Source organism: Dreissena polymorpha, chromosome 11 (assembly GCF_020536995.1).
Source record: "Dreissena polymorpha isolate Duluth1 chromosome 11, UMN_Dpol_1.0, whole genome shotgun sequence".
In the NCBI taxonomy this organism is placed as follows: Eukaryota; Metazoa; Mollusca; class Bivalvia; order Myida; family Dreissenidae; genus Dreissena; species Dreissena polymorpha.
The window spans coordinates 24632786-24646731 of record NC_068365.1 but is presented as its reverse complement, the minus strand read 5'-3'; the positions used below and the strand labels follow the sequence as shown (position 1 = coordinate 24646731).

The window sequence follows — 13946 nt, the reverse complement described above, 5'->3', positions numbered from 1 at the left end:
GTAGTAGTAGTAGTAGTAGTAGTAGTAGTAGTAGTAGTAGTAGTAGTAGAAGATGTAGTAGTAGTAGTAGTAGTAGTAGCAGCTGTCGTATAATTCGAATGGGATTTTGGGTCATTTAATTTTGTATATATACTAGTGGATTTAACAAGCATTTGTACCTGTTTAAGTTGTTTAAACAATGGCGACTTAGCACCACTATGTCCTTGCATTGCATCGGCGACAATCGTTTTTGCGAGAGACTTTGAGCTGCCCGGTTTTCCAATAAGAAACAGTGGAATCCGCAATTCAATGCACACAACCATCATAAACACGTTTTCCTTTAAAGCGTTGTTTCTTGCTATCGTTGTCTCCGGTGAAACATGTTCAAGGAAAACATCTTGGCAACTGTGAATGAAAACAACCAAGCTTAAAATTAAATAAGTGAATAAATATAATGGGAAACAAGATATTTTTTGCTGAAAAACAGAGAATGGTATCCACAGAATATGAACGTAATGCAGAAATATTTCACCATTCTATTTCTTCCAGTATCTGCACGGCGCCTCTATGTAAAGGGCAGGGGTCACTAAATGCGCCGGCTACCGTAGCTCTGTACTCTGCACGGCTTTTCAAGCATGCATGATAGCAAACCCCGAGCGCAAGTACTAGGGATCGCGTCAAATCATCAAGAGCCTAAATCCAGAAAATATTTGGTCGTTTTTTTCTTCTTCTCCAAAATGTGTTATGATTTAGTGCACTTTATTTGAATGTACGATACCTTAACTCTATTATATGCGTAAGCATATGCAATGCATAAGCTCGAAACAAAAGATTCGTACCAAAATAATATATACACTAAGAGCAAAGTGAGAAATAAATACATTGTATAATAGCACATTCAAATAATCATATTTGTTTTTAAACAAACCCTAGCAGGCTGTTCTACGACAACTTGGTTTTCATCAGCAGTTGCGTCTTCAACGACTACAGATTCGTATTCGTTTGCAACAGATAGCTTCCTATCCATCTCATTAAAGAGAAGCCTATTGGTAGTTTGTCCGTAGAACCACGTAGTAACCAGCAAAACTCTTTCAACATCTCTCAACGACACGTAACTGCATTCGTTCTGAAAAAAAGTTTCGCATTTATATGTAAATGAAACTTCTAATTAACTCTGGCCCTTTTTGAACTTTTCATGTACAATTACCCACACACAGCCAGTCTGAAATACAAACTCATTAAGAATATTTTCATTGGGCTTTCCGTTTACAAGTTAATTTGTTTACCATATAAATGATATATAAAGACAGCTACATCAACCGTTGCATTATGAGGTATATATGTCACAGTTCGACATACTTCAATTTTACCACACAGTACTTTTTACGAGAGAAAAAAATCGGATCATTACAATTACGATACATTTTATTTTAATTACCTATGTGTGATTTCACAACAACAATAGCCACAACTTTTGTTATAAACGTTGGTGCGAATTCAAAAAATAAGACAGATACTTGTATACAGCATGATTGAAAGCAAGAATCAACAAAAGATTATTTGACCTCAGAATGTTGAAAATGTAATGCATATTCGGAATATAACATCACTAGTAAACAGTTAATTAAACAAAAATCCATACCTTTTGGTCTCTCATAAACCTCTGCGAAACCGTTAGAATTTGTGTGGTAACATTTACAAAGCCGGGTTTATTCGGAAGTTTACCATCATGCACCTGCACATAATTTTACCCATATAGCCAAACACGTATTTTCGGCATATGCAAAGAGTAATATAATTGAAATAGCAATATTCATTTTGTTAATATTTGCCTGTATTGAAAAGCTAAATTAAAAATTGCGCACACAATATACTTAAACAATTTATAAACCTGTGTTTTGGCATCAGTACAGTTATCATTCGTTAATTAATTGTAAAGTTGGGCAATTCGAACTCAAATTGATATTATCGAATACGCAATAGATCTGCAGGACACTAAATTGTTCATTGTACAAAAGTTCGAGATGTGCATTTATGCATTACTACATATTAAACATGAATTGTTACTGTTCAACATTTGCTAACACTTACTGCAATTTTACTTATTGTAATTGCATGCGTAATACACTTACATATCGTTTTACCATCTGTCTTATATACAGATTCTCGACCTCTGTGTTTAACTGTCCGAAATCCCAAACAAGTGGCAACAAACTCTGTGGGAGTGGTTGGACTCTATAGACCTTTCGAAAAATACGCAACATCTTAGTACAGCTATCAATCAACTAACATTCAATTGACTTAATGAACGAAAATACAAATCGAAATTTCTTTATATCCTGATGAGATGCATACGAAACAAATTTTCTTACCAAACGTCTCATAGGAACACGACCGAGTCTGTCCTTTGTTTCATCCGCATCGACATGATAACCCAAACCTGCTTGTTCCAGTTTTTGTATCAATGCGTCGGGATGTCTGGAAATTTCATTTGTTGATAACAAAATTTACCCACAATAGAATGAATGTTTACAAGGGCAGTCTGTGTAATCGGCAAAGAATATCAAACAATTAGGTATTGGAGTCTACAGTAATATATATGACTGTAAATCAGTAATATTATTATAGTTAATATGCTAATGCGAGTTCATTTTACATTTATACATACTTTCTGTATGGGTTACATGCTGCGATAATTTTCAAGTTCTGGAACAATTTAAGAGGTTCGCCACAGATGGATTTGTCGCACATGATTTCTTTTATTATGCCAATCGCTTCAGTTGTGTTAGCTTCATCGAAGAACAGTATAGTGAACATGTCGGCGCCATATTTTTCAACGTTTTCCTTAGCTTTTTCTTCTGCCGAGTGAACTTTTCGAACAATGTCTCCTTTGGTTATTCCCCCATGCACCTGCATTGCACAAAGATATGTTCGTAGATTGTTTGTTAGGGTTTGTGCCGTCTTAACAATATTTAAGACGTGTAACGGAGAATAAGTTCAAGCTTTTACCTTGCTTAGGCTTAGACGCTCCTCTCGTAATAAAAATATCTGACAACTGCCGTACTTGAATAAGAGATAGGGGAGAATGGGGTGAATGGCCTTTTTACATAATTCCAGCCAACATCTGGTCCAATGAAACCAGAAAATTTAGACCGACACTAATAAGAGAATTATAAGTAGTGTTTCTATTAAGGATCCACATACATACAAAACAACTTAACATAAATGTAAGTTTATCAGGACCATTTATCATCCAGGTCTTACCTTCATCAATAACATATTGTTGACCTCAACACCAGGCGGACTCTGTAGAGCACACATGAACTTAACTAGGCGTGTTTTGCCGCATCCTGTTTCACCCATGATGATGGCAGGGATGCCACACCTATAGTTTCATTTATATTGTCTCACTAAAGATGTGTGCATTATAATGTTAAACATGCGAGATTTTCTGCCGCTGATTTGTACAAAGAACCTCGTATAAATCATTATGTGAAAACCAAATCATATCAAATCGAATTGTATCATTTTATATTTTAACATTTAATAAAAGCGATAGCAATACTGTAAAAAGAGGCTATATCGACTTTAGAACTAAAATGGATAAGGTTAATATTTACTGTTTGAAGAATTATTGGCATACATTTGGTAAAAAATGTACATATTGTCTGATTGAACAATGTAAAACAATTCAACGAAAGGATATTATTATACCTAAATCTCATATAAATTGCCAACATTTTTTTGATATTGTCTGTGGTCAGTTCATATGTATCGTCCGGATCATACGGTATCTTAATATTCATTACATTGCACACTTTCCAGATCTTTTCTGACCTGCAATATAATTATGTAAAATTATATAAGAATGAAAAATGTCTGATATGTGGTCTTATTAAACAGATAATAAATTTAGTCTAATGTAAGCAAACTACAATGCTGATTCAATGAGCGATTAAAACAAAAAGGCGTTTAACATTTCACAAACCTATCGAGGTCATCGAAATTCTCTTGCAGAGGTACACGATTTCTTGTCAAGGCAGTATGAAGATTTTTCGGCATAATGGCTTTCTCCAGTACGTTTCCACTCGTTCGATCAATCATGTTTCCGGAACCTTTCTCGATGTAAAACCCCAAGAACGTGAACGTTTGGTGATCGGAGTTGAAAAACAGGTACGGATGTGGACTGTAATGTACACAGGTTTGACATGCATTCCATATAATAAAACATTTTTATCAATGGTTTGCTATGTGAGTGACAAAAGTTCAAAATAAACAGCTATAATATAAAAAAATCGTTTTTATGTATGTTTTCATAATTAAAGAATTGCGACATATTTTACCTGTTTTCCCAAGTTCTACGTAGAGTAAACCGATAAAGGAGATGATCAACATCTTCGTCTTCCGATTCAGCTAGAACTAATCTGGGCGTCTCCTCACTTATTGTTAAAGACCTGCTGGCAAAGTCCTATAATTAAGGGAACATATTTTTCTTAGTCTGGTCGTTTTTTTATGACATTGACGATTTCAACACTAATAACAACTCTTATAAATCATTGGTACCTTCGACATTTGCAAGAGAAATCGGAGAACAAACGTTGCAAACCCAGGAAGGTCTCCGGCAACCTCAGCGCTTACAAAATGGTTCTGCTCGAATTCTACGAGTTGAGTGTTAAGGAACATCACGAAGTGATGAAGTTCTGACCATGACGGATCTATCACACCACAGCGTCTATATTAACATTCAAACGATTCTATAAAACCATATATTGTATTCAAGTCGCCCCTTGTTAAGATTAAAATAATTTGATATTTAATAAACATGTTGTAATTCTTCGACATAAGTTTGATTATTTCAGCTTTTTCACGAAATATATCTCATGACTCTAACTGATAATGTACATATTCTAGAGATGTAAAGGATGTTCCTGACGTAATACAAGCACAAGTCAGTTTGGTACCGTGATCATGACGGATTGTGACACGACTGGTGTTAACATGTACGTGTTGTATAATTGAAAACTACCTAAACTTCTATTTAATATACACTTTTAATGGCACCCACGTTATTACTGCAACATACCCTAATAAGACGTTCAGGCACGTGCTTTGAATTTCCTTTGCCTTCAATGGGTTAAGGCGAGAACTAGTTTTTCCAGAGTCTAATCTCTGCAGGTTCTTAAACGTACGTTGATACTCTGAACTTCGGAAAAGCTTCTCATCAAACAGCTGGTCTGTACTTTGGAAATCTAAAAAGATTGTTTATAAAGCACATATATTCTTCATAAAAGTAAAGAGACTTTCCACGTTGGAAAGTCTCTTTACTTACGTTAAATGTCAAGCATATTTGCATATATACCTTTTGATATTTCGCCCTGGTAGATTTGTAAACTCTGTTGTGGCGATGTGCATGTAATTGCAGGTAAGATTGCAAATATTGGATGTTCGAACTGTAATACCTGAAATGTAAATTAACTACCAATAAGCAAAACCTACGCAATTAGGAGACTAGATTAATAGAAGAGGTAAAGACACGTCTTTCATAGGTTCTGTCATTGACTGTTTTTTTATTTATTTACTAATTTATTGAAATTATTTTATATATCAATAAGTTTCTAAACAAATAATGTACACTTAGGTGGAAAATGCCATACCATTGCCCGTCCTGAAGACATGTTGTTTTTCATGATTGGCATGGCTTCGATCATGTAAAGGTCGTTTCGGCTTCTTCTCCATACATGTCCGTTGTTATCCACCAAACAACCGAGGATGAGGAGGTTAAACAAGAAAATGTCAATGCCCTCCTGGACCTTTAAGGTTTAATCATAATAAAACATCTGATTTTGTTGGGCCCACCAATACAGGTCAATCCCGAATATTATTTGCAACTGAGATTTTATAACACTATCAGGCAATGTTCCTTATAGTCAAGAAGTATTTACAGAAGCTTGCAGGAAGACGGTGATCCGGATCATAAAAAATCAAAGTCATTCATCAATCAACCTTTAACAAAAAAACAAACCTCGCGTTTGCTCTATTGTTTTATTAATTGTTTTTTACGGCAATATTGTCCCAAAATATCATGCATGTCATGCAAATCCGTGCATTATATTGTCTTGTGGTCTTTAAATATTGAAGTATCAAACATGCGCCGACGGCAAACAAAAAGTTTGAAATTAAGTAGACGGAAAAAATATTATTAATAAAGGAACGACATGCCATACTCAGAGTTGTTTAACAAACCTCATGAGAAATGTCAATATGAAACAATCGCGCCGTCTGTAGCTCAGGCCTTGATGTATACTTCAGTAATGCGTGTGTTACTTCGTGGGTGTTGATAAACTTTTCTTGCAAAGGGATAGACACATGTTCTGTTTGCACATTAACGAATGCAGCAAGTTTTGTTTTCAAACCCTCGGCTTTTCGTTTGATATATAATGATTTTCCAACACCCGCACGATTTGATTTGACAACTCGAACTGAACATCTGGAACGAAATAGTTAAACCATTGTTATCTATAAACACGATGATGACGTTCATGCACAAACCAAGCACACATTTCTAGACAGCCCATACATCAATAAGAAGTAGAAAACACTATTCATGTAATCATATCAAATATTTGATATAAACTGTTATTCCAACATTCTAAGAAGCACAAATGGCTATTGTACGCTGGCATACGGGTCTCATTTCAGTTTTCATCCCATCTTGTTCGCATATCAAAATAGTTCGCACCAAGCAACATTTTATTCATTGCTATCCACATACAGTAACTCTAAGGCTACGACCTGTATTGTATTCAAAATCCAATACTTTCGGAATTAGGTCGTTGACCTATGTTTGTTTAGCGGATTTAGTGTCGGCATACATTATCGCAGTTTTGGACATACTTAAAAAATATGCTGTTTGAAAAAAATGTTTTTGAACGTCTTTATTTTCTTTGTATTTCCGACTTATTGGCATTCGTTCATTCAATTGCAATTTTACCATTGGAACCTTCAGATTTGCATGTTTACATGTTTTAAATAGGGCTTCACGATGCATGTTCTCAGAATAGGGTTAATTGTCTTTACCTTTTAAAGTCCACAATCGATGCTGCAAGATGATTTTGAACTACAAGTTTTGCCTCAATATATGCCTGTACAGCTTCTTGCTGAATTGTCGGTGTGGGTCGAACATATTTGTCCAAGGAAGATACAAACGGACACCGATATTCATTGTCTGAACCACATATGATGGCAAGGCGGTACTGTTTTCCTGGATTAAAATAAAATATAGACATACACAATATACGTAAAGATAGATACTGGTAAATACATTTGAATATACAGTTTAATATCGTTTGAAGCATTGTATTTAAAAAATATATAATTTGTACTGTACTGTAATGTGAACACAAAAGCCCAACAACATTCAGTACATTTTTTCATCAACCACATTTCACATATAAACATATATAGTGGCTTACCTGCCCGTGTATTTGTCCCCGAGATTAAATCTTGCAAACTTTGGTCTGCATCTGAACTAACATCATATGGTAGGACATCAGCGTTCACTAAACTGTAAATCTTGTTGCCGTCCCCAAATAATGCACGACGCCAAAATATTTCAACCTGTCGCAATGATACTGAATCAGCCGCAATAACAACTCGTACGTTAGCTTAGTTTGGCTCATGTTATATCATAGGTTTTAAAATAATCAATTAATAGATCATTCAGATGCATAACAAATATGATCAGTTACCTCTTCCCCGGTAGTTTTTGAATCACAAAGGAGGACTTCATCTGCCGACGGAAGTGGCTTGGTCTTCTCGTGCATGTACATGGACAGTGCTACATTTAGGATTTCACCTGTCGGCAGAATTAATTAGATGCTCAAATGATTCGACCTATTATCCTTATAGGAATGACATGCGTGGGAAATTGCGGAAGATCGTAAAAGATATGACTAGTGAATATAAGCGTCCAGTTCGTTTCGTAATAAATAGAGTTTCTATTTGACTTCTACTTTTTTAACAAAAAAAAGCATATTTAATTTTTTATCTTTTTCATTACTTACTTGGTTGACAAATGATCAGATTTGGTTCGCCACTTTTGTAAAATTGTGCAAAGCTTCTTTCAACTTTTTCATCTGTATCTTCAAAGATTTATGTAAGAGGTTGAACAAAATAATGGTATTGGTAATTTTAATTGATATTTTTCTTAGTAAAATTGTCAACGGCATTTAAGTTTAAATCTAAGGTAACATTTACGCTTAATTCGGTACCATATGTTAATACCAATAACATTTATTAATTAATAAATAAGGCCAACGTGTAATGTTCAGGCGCACATGAACCAGTTCAAACACATAATACTTTGCTTTTGTCTTTTCAAGACGGTGATCGTGTGTGATATGTCGATTTGTTGCACATTCTGGCATTTGCATACCCGTAGCCAGGGGGGGGGGGGGTGCGTTGGGTGCGTTCGCACCCAATATTTTTTGACGAGTAAAATTTTTTGTTTAAGCTATAACTGTAATAGATATCGTAACGTTATGATGAAGCCTACTTATTGCGGGTTGAAATCCCGGTCCAACAACCTTTTTCAACAATCATCTAAAATGCTTGAAAAGCGTTTTTGATTAACTTGAATAAATAATATTATAATAAAGAAAGTACATTTTGGATGATTATTAATGGAATGTTATGCCAGCCTCCGAAAATGACTGAAATCAATGGACATCCTGTTGACTATTGCCGAAGACTAATTAGTCACTGGTTAATAATTTTGCATTTTGCCACGATTTATAACAATTACACATTGTGAACAGCATTTTCGACAGACTGCGTTGTCTTTTAGTTATATCCCCGTACAACTATTTTCGGATCACCTAAAGAGCTTTCCAGCAAAAAACATCAGCTATGCTCATGGCAGTATTTGGTTTGCTATAAACAACTCTTTTCTACAAAGCACTGTTGCTTTTTTTCTAGTTAACCAACACTTAATGGCATCTGTTCTGCTCCAAATACAGAACTTTCCACAATGTTTTTAAAATGTCAAACTGGACACTAGGAAATATGTCCTACTAAGTCCATCTTGTTTCTTCAACGTCCTGGTATACCTTGTTAAGGACTTTGAGACCATAGGGCCATTAGTTTGTGGCTATAGAGTCTGTATAAAGCCTTAATTGTTATAAGTTTCTGAAATTCGTTTAGAAAAAGATAATTTATTTGTTAAAAATAGTTCTAACAAATAAAAGTAACCAGTTGTACCATTTTAATTTCTGTTTAATATTGATGATGATGACAGAAAATCCAGTTTTGTTAATCAGTGTTTGTAGTACAAAACGACGAGCAATGCTAGGCCTCTGGTACTATCCATATTAGAAGACAAACAATTGTTTTGAAAAAAAGTCAAATATTTCCTTTTAATTTGCTTGATTTATGAATGGTATAGTTTTGGAATGGTAAAATACACCAATGTTATCAAGATTCCGATAAATAATAATATGTTATACCTTTCTTATTGTTGATTTTACATTCTATAAATGTGTTGCTGCATATGTAAACAAAGTGTGTGAGCGCATACTAGTGTCGGGTTAAACACAGTATAAAATAATTTATTTCCGTGACTGATCGAAAAATGTGATTATTGAACAACGATAGTGGGGAATACATATGTTTTATATCCTATTCATGTCGATTTGTCACTGAGTATGGTTAATGAAAGTGAAATTTCATATAAAAATGCTCTATAACTTCAGTCACCATTGCAGGAGGGGAACAACCCTTCCTCATCTACCACCTTCGCCACTTCGTTGCTCAATAACAATCTTTGATGGGAAAATTCGCACCCCTCTTTTCAAAACCCTGGCTACGGGCCTGATTGGCCACAAATAAAGGACATCATATTAATTGCGTGATTCCCCCTCCCGGCTGGTGTAACTTGAGTTTAACTTTGTCTATGTTATAAAATATCCAAATTTTATTACTAAATGATAATACAGCTCAAAACAGTCTTATTTTAACTTCAATACCTGCAAGTTGTTGAAGGATCTGTCCCAATTGTTCTAGACTTACGTAATCACGAACATTCGATGTAACGGACTCTAGAAAGATGCGCCACAGATCGCGAAAGTGTTCAAAAAGTGTCTTTACACCAGTGTCCCTTAAATTTCGAAAAAGAACATCATACCAATATAAGCAAGTAACAGCAATATGACACATCAATATGCCCAAAAGCAATAATTCAATGTACAAGGAATGCTCTGAACTATTTCTAACGGTTATGTACTACCACGGTATATCTTATTTAATATATAGGCCCCATTTATATGAACGTTTATAATTTAAATGTTTACTTTGAAAGATTTGCTTTCAAATGCGTTTCAATTATTAAATCCAATGTTGATGATGGTTTCGTATGTGAATCTTCGCCCCCAGCGTGTTCAAATTCTTTTGATTCTATGGAATCTTTTCTTGTATTTTGTGAGTGCTTTCCGTCCTCTTCCATGCACCACAATATACCTATCAGATAAAAATCGATATTACATTAAGGTCTGAGCTCAATATGGAAGTTTTTAAGACGTGACGTATATTTAAAATGCTAGCATTTACAATTACAGATAAAATGCAAATTTATTACCTTGTGAAATGTTACAAGTGATAATGTCTTCTTCATCTATATGATCAAGGGCTTGTTCGGCCAATTGTCTGTAAAACCCAGAGGCGATTAACCCTTGCACAAACGCTTCTTTTTGCTGATCTATTTTGTACGTCGTATCCATGTTTGTTGCTTCGTCATCATTTTTTACTTTTGGAGGTTCAATTTGTTTCTCTACTTCCGCTGTTACAAGCATCACTGCCGCTTTCAAATCACCTACAATAACAAAACAATATGCAAAAACATTGATAAAAGGAATGGTGTCTTTTTATGGCCAAAAATAGTCAACGATGATATTCAATAGAGTATTTCCGTTAATATCAATTCATTCCTGCTTTTTTCATTTATTTAGTTGATGAAATGCAACAATGGATCAATAATGAAGAACACACGTGACCGTTAAGTATTTTATCGTAATATATTCGGTAAAAGACGGTCCGTTTCTGACGGATCATTTCCAATAATAACCGAGTCAACTTCACGAACAATCGATCAAGTTTTCATGATGTTGTAACCATATCATTGGCTCATCTGCATAAAGGTTGTTAAAACATGTCAGCTGTGTACTCGTAAAAATATTCCACCTAATGGGCAGGTGGTTTTTAAATAAACTAATAATATATGCTTAAATGAACAGACTTGTACAGGTGTGTTTCCTAATTATCTATATTTTACCAGGAGCACAGTCCCTTTTCACGGCTGAAAGCAGTGGATAGACAAGATGCAATGGTGAATTGTCTTCTCCAAACTTCACAAGCTCACGTTGAAGAATGACAAGTTGATCTGTTGTAAAATAATTCAAATAATAAAACTTGGATCGCATAGTTTGTATATATTTTAGCCAGTCTTCTAAACAGGTTTCCATCAATTTTGCAATCTCTGGTATCGTGTCTTGCACATCGCGTTCCGATGACCGAGACTGGAAAAAAAACACGAAACAATAATACGTAGTACTCGTATAAATATTAAAATGGCATTCATTTCAGACGTTCCAACAATTACAAATAAAATGGTGAATTCCGCTAAAATAGCATAGCTCATTAGTGTTATATGTGATTATAACACAAGGATGTGTTGTTGGAAAAAAAGTTTTTAAACTATTAACAGAAGTGCGTGCCTGTCGGATGGCGCGTTTGCAAACTGCTGCATAACATTACATACATGTGACCCTAGGTAATATCAAATAAATAGATCGATCCAATGAGGTTACAAAACTAAATATATGTCATTAACGTGCGTTTCAAGTTACGAATAGCAATTAGCCCAAACGGGAAATATATTCTGTTTACATCTCGATATCGAGAACTGTACTGTAAATTATTTCTTCTTAGTCTCCATTATACCGAGCTCCTGTAAGAACGCATAACAACTGGACGACTTACTTTCAGAGTCGGCATACTCTTATCATTGCCAAATGTCAGCTCTACACACACCGGTCTTTCGGGACTGCACCAAAACTGTCCTTGCCACTCATTGAATAGAACACATCCGGAAACACGAAGTTTTCTTAAGACATTTGCGAGCCGAGTTACGCTGTCGAAAATCTTAAGCAAAAAGTAAACATACAACATATAGAAAGTAACATATATTAAGCTTTCTGAATTTACAAATGGTTTAGAATATCCATTCAAATGTGTCGTATATGACCTCGTGGTATGAGCCGTGTCTTGAATCCGATATTTAAATACTTGTCAAATAATAATTATTTTCATGTTACTGATATTTGTTTAAAATTAAACAGAATGTCTTACTGGACAAACACGTATGACTTTTCTAATGCAAAATCGTCGGTTTATGTCAAATTAGACGCCATTATGTTGATCTTTTACTAGTTTAGATTGTAATTCACACAACATGCACTTCTTTCAAACGTTCCACAATGATAAATTAATACTATGCGCAAAAAAAGGTACACACAACACAAATATGTTCGAATGTTATACATATTAGTGGACGTCATACCACAGTAAACCTTTCAACACCCACGCATGTTCGGGTGGCGTGTACAGCTTGCCCTGCAACTAACATGAGTCGACTTTGCAGATCTTGTAATTGCTTAAAGGTATACTTCTTTTTTTGTTTCGGTATTGTTAACTTAATCATGTCTTCATTCATCTGAAAACAATACGTGATACTTCATTGATAGTTTGTAATTAGTTTCTTATTTCTTTTATATATTTTAAGAAACAATACATTAGTTGTATTATGTTGAATAAAAACATATACAAAGTAATCTGCCTTGCTACATGTTCTCACGGCTTCTTCCTGAAAGTGCAAGGTGATTAACCTAATATGTGACTTAAATGATTATAAGTCGATATAAAGCTTATACTGTCTGATCTGTGGCTCCGGTTAACATTCAACCACAAAGTACTTGGTAAATTAAATTGAAACGCTTTGTCTTTTTACTGTGTGATTGTAATGGTGATGCATCAATATTTATTTTTGTTTACACTAAAATGTTTGGTAATATATCTGAGCAAAGTGTAAGGATTGGGTCCATTCAAACTGGCTGAATTTCTAAATATTTTGTATTGAGCATTTTTAGACGATGACGCCATTTGTATATATCTAGGGACTTTTTCGGCTTTATGTAAGTTTTGTATAAAATAAAACCGGTTAATATCCCTATGCCATTGTTATTAATAATATTATTTTATTTACATTTAATGTTATTAGTTAATGTTCCAAGTTTTTTTTTAATATGTGTGTCCCTTTATAATATGTTTATGTCTGGTGTGTTCAATTTTGGGGCATTTGGGTATCTATCAATAAGAGAACCTCTAAGTAATGATAACAAGTATCTCCAGCTGATGCAACTGGGGTTTCCCGTGGTGCTTTTAAGTTATATTTGCAAACATATTCGCGTTGAAATATCGATGCCTGGCACTCGTTGAAACGCTGTATATAAATTATATTATACATCAAAATACCAGATGCTTGTCGGTTTCGTAGTTGTGTCCAAGCGTTCCGACAGTAAATATGCCATCGCTGTTAATCGCTTCTGCCTGTGCGAGTGCGTTCACTTCAACAGAACCATGTGCCCTTTCAATTTCTTTTAGCCAAATGAGTTGAGTATTGGTGTCGGCCTGTAATACAACATTTTAATAACTAATTGAATTTACGTTTTAATGTAGACAAACGAAAGAGAAGATATTGAGTTTAAGAAATTCACTTATTATTTTGTACAAAAGCCAAACTCGTTTTAGTTGTTGTTTACCAGTTGTTCCGGTAACTTTGGATTGACAGTTAGCTCATTCCACACATCTTCACATTTTTCTAACAACTCTTCATAGCCACTTGTACTTTCGAGACCAAA

At 34.7% G+C, this 13946-nt stretch overlaps 2 protein-coding genes and 1 long non-coding RNA gene across 3 annotated transcripts in view; all 3 read right to left on the bottom strand.

The window, feature by feature from the left end:
* The window catches only part of LOC127849698 (E3 ubiquitin-protein ligase rnf213-alpha-like), a 14035-nt gene extending 8975 nt beyond the window's left edge, over positions 1-5060 (bottom strand). Inside the window, exons 1-13 of the mRNA XM_052382444.1 lie at positions 5053-5060; positions 4543-4711; positions 4323-4447; positions 3968-4165; positions 3694-3816; positions 3244-3364; positions 2648-2889; positions 2352-2457; positions 2112-2222; positions 1622-1714; positions 932-1105; positions 512-672; positions 159-384 (exon numbers count right to left, since the gene is read on the bottom strand). Coding sequence (XP_052238404.1) covers positions 159-384; positions 512-672; positions 932-1105; positions 1622-1714; positions 2112-2222; positions 2352-2457; positions 2648-2889; positions 3244-3364; positions 3694-3816; positions 3968-4165; positions 4323-4447; positions 4543-4711; positions 5053-5060 — 1857 coding nt within the window. The remainder of the gene's footprint in view (positions 1-158; positions 385-511; positions 673-931; positions 1106-1621; positions 1715-2111; positions 2223-2351; positions 2458-2647; positions 2890-3243; positions 3365-3693; positions 3817-3967; positions 4166-4322; positions 4448-4542; positions 4712-5052) is intronic.
* Positions 5061-5140: 80 nt separating this feature from the next.
* On the bottom strand, positions 5141-7808 carry LOC127849697 (E3 ubiquitin-protein ligase RNF213-like). Its single transcript, XM_052382443.1, has 6 exons — positions 7728-7808; positions 7452-7596; positions 7057-7240; positions 6223-6466; positions 5634-5789; positions 5141-5438 (listed from the first exon to the last, which is right to left on the bottom strand). Exons 1-6 carry the CDS (start codon positions 7806-7808, stop codon positions 5310-5312), a joined length of 939 nt encoding a protein of 312 aa, XP_052238403.1. The 3' UTR covers positions 5141-5309.
* Positions 7809-12015: 4207 nt separating this feature from the next.
* LOC127850698 (uncharacterized) lies at positions 12016-13714 on the bottom strand. The gene is made up of 3 exons (XR_008035417.1): positions 13561-13714; positions 12590-12742; positions 12016-12171 (listed from the first exon to the last, which is right to left on the bottom strand). It is a non-coding gene; the product is annotated as an uncharacterized LOC127850698 (long non-coding RNA).
* Positions 13715-13946: the final 232 nt, after the last annotated feature.

Excerpts from the sequence above, each read along its gene's own strand:
- LOC127849697 (XM_052382443.1), bottom strand. The coding sequence starts at position 7,808 with ATGTACATGCACGAGAAGACCAAGCCACTTCCGTCGGCAGATGAAGTC. Across the intron at positions 7,241-7,451 it reads GGGGACAAATACACGGGCAG|GAAAACAGTACCGCCTTGCC; the intron begins GTAAGCCACTAT and ends ATTTTAATCCAG. Across the intron at positions 6,467-7,056 it reads TCGATTGTGGACTTTAAAAG|ATGTTCAGTTCGAGTTGTCA; the intron begins GTAAAGACAATT and ends ATTTCGTTCCAG.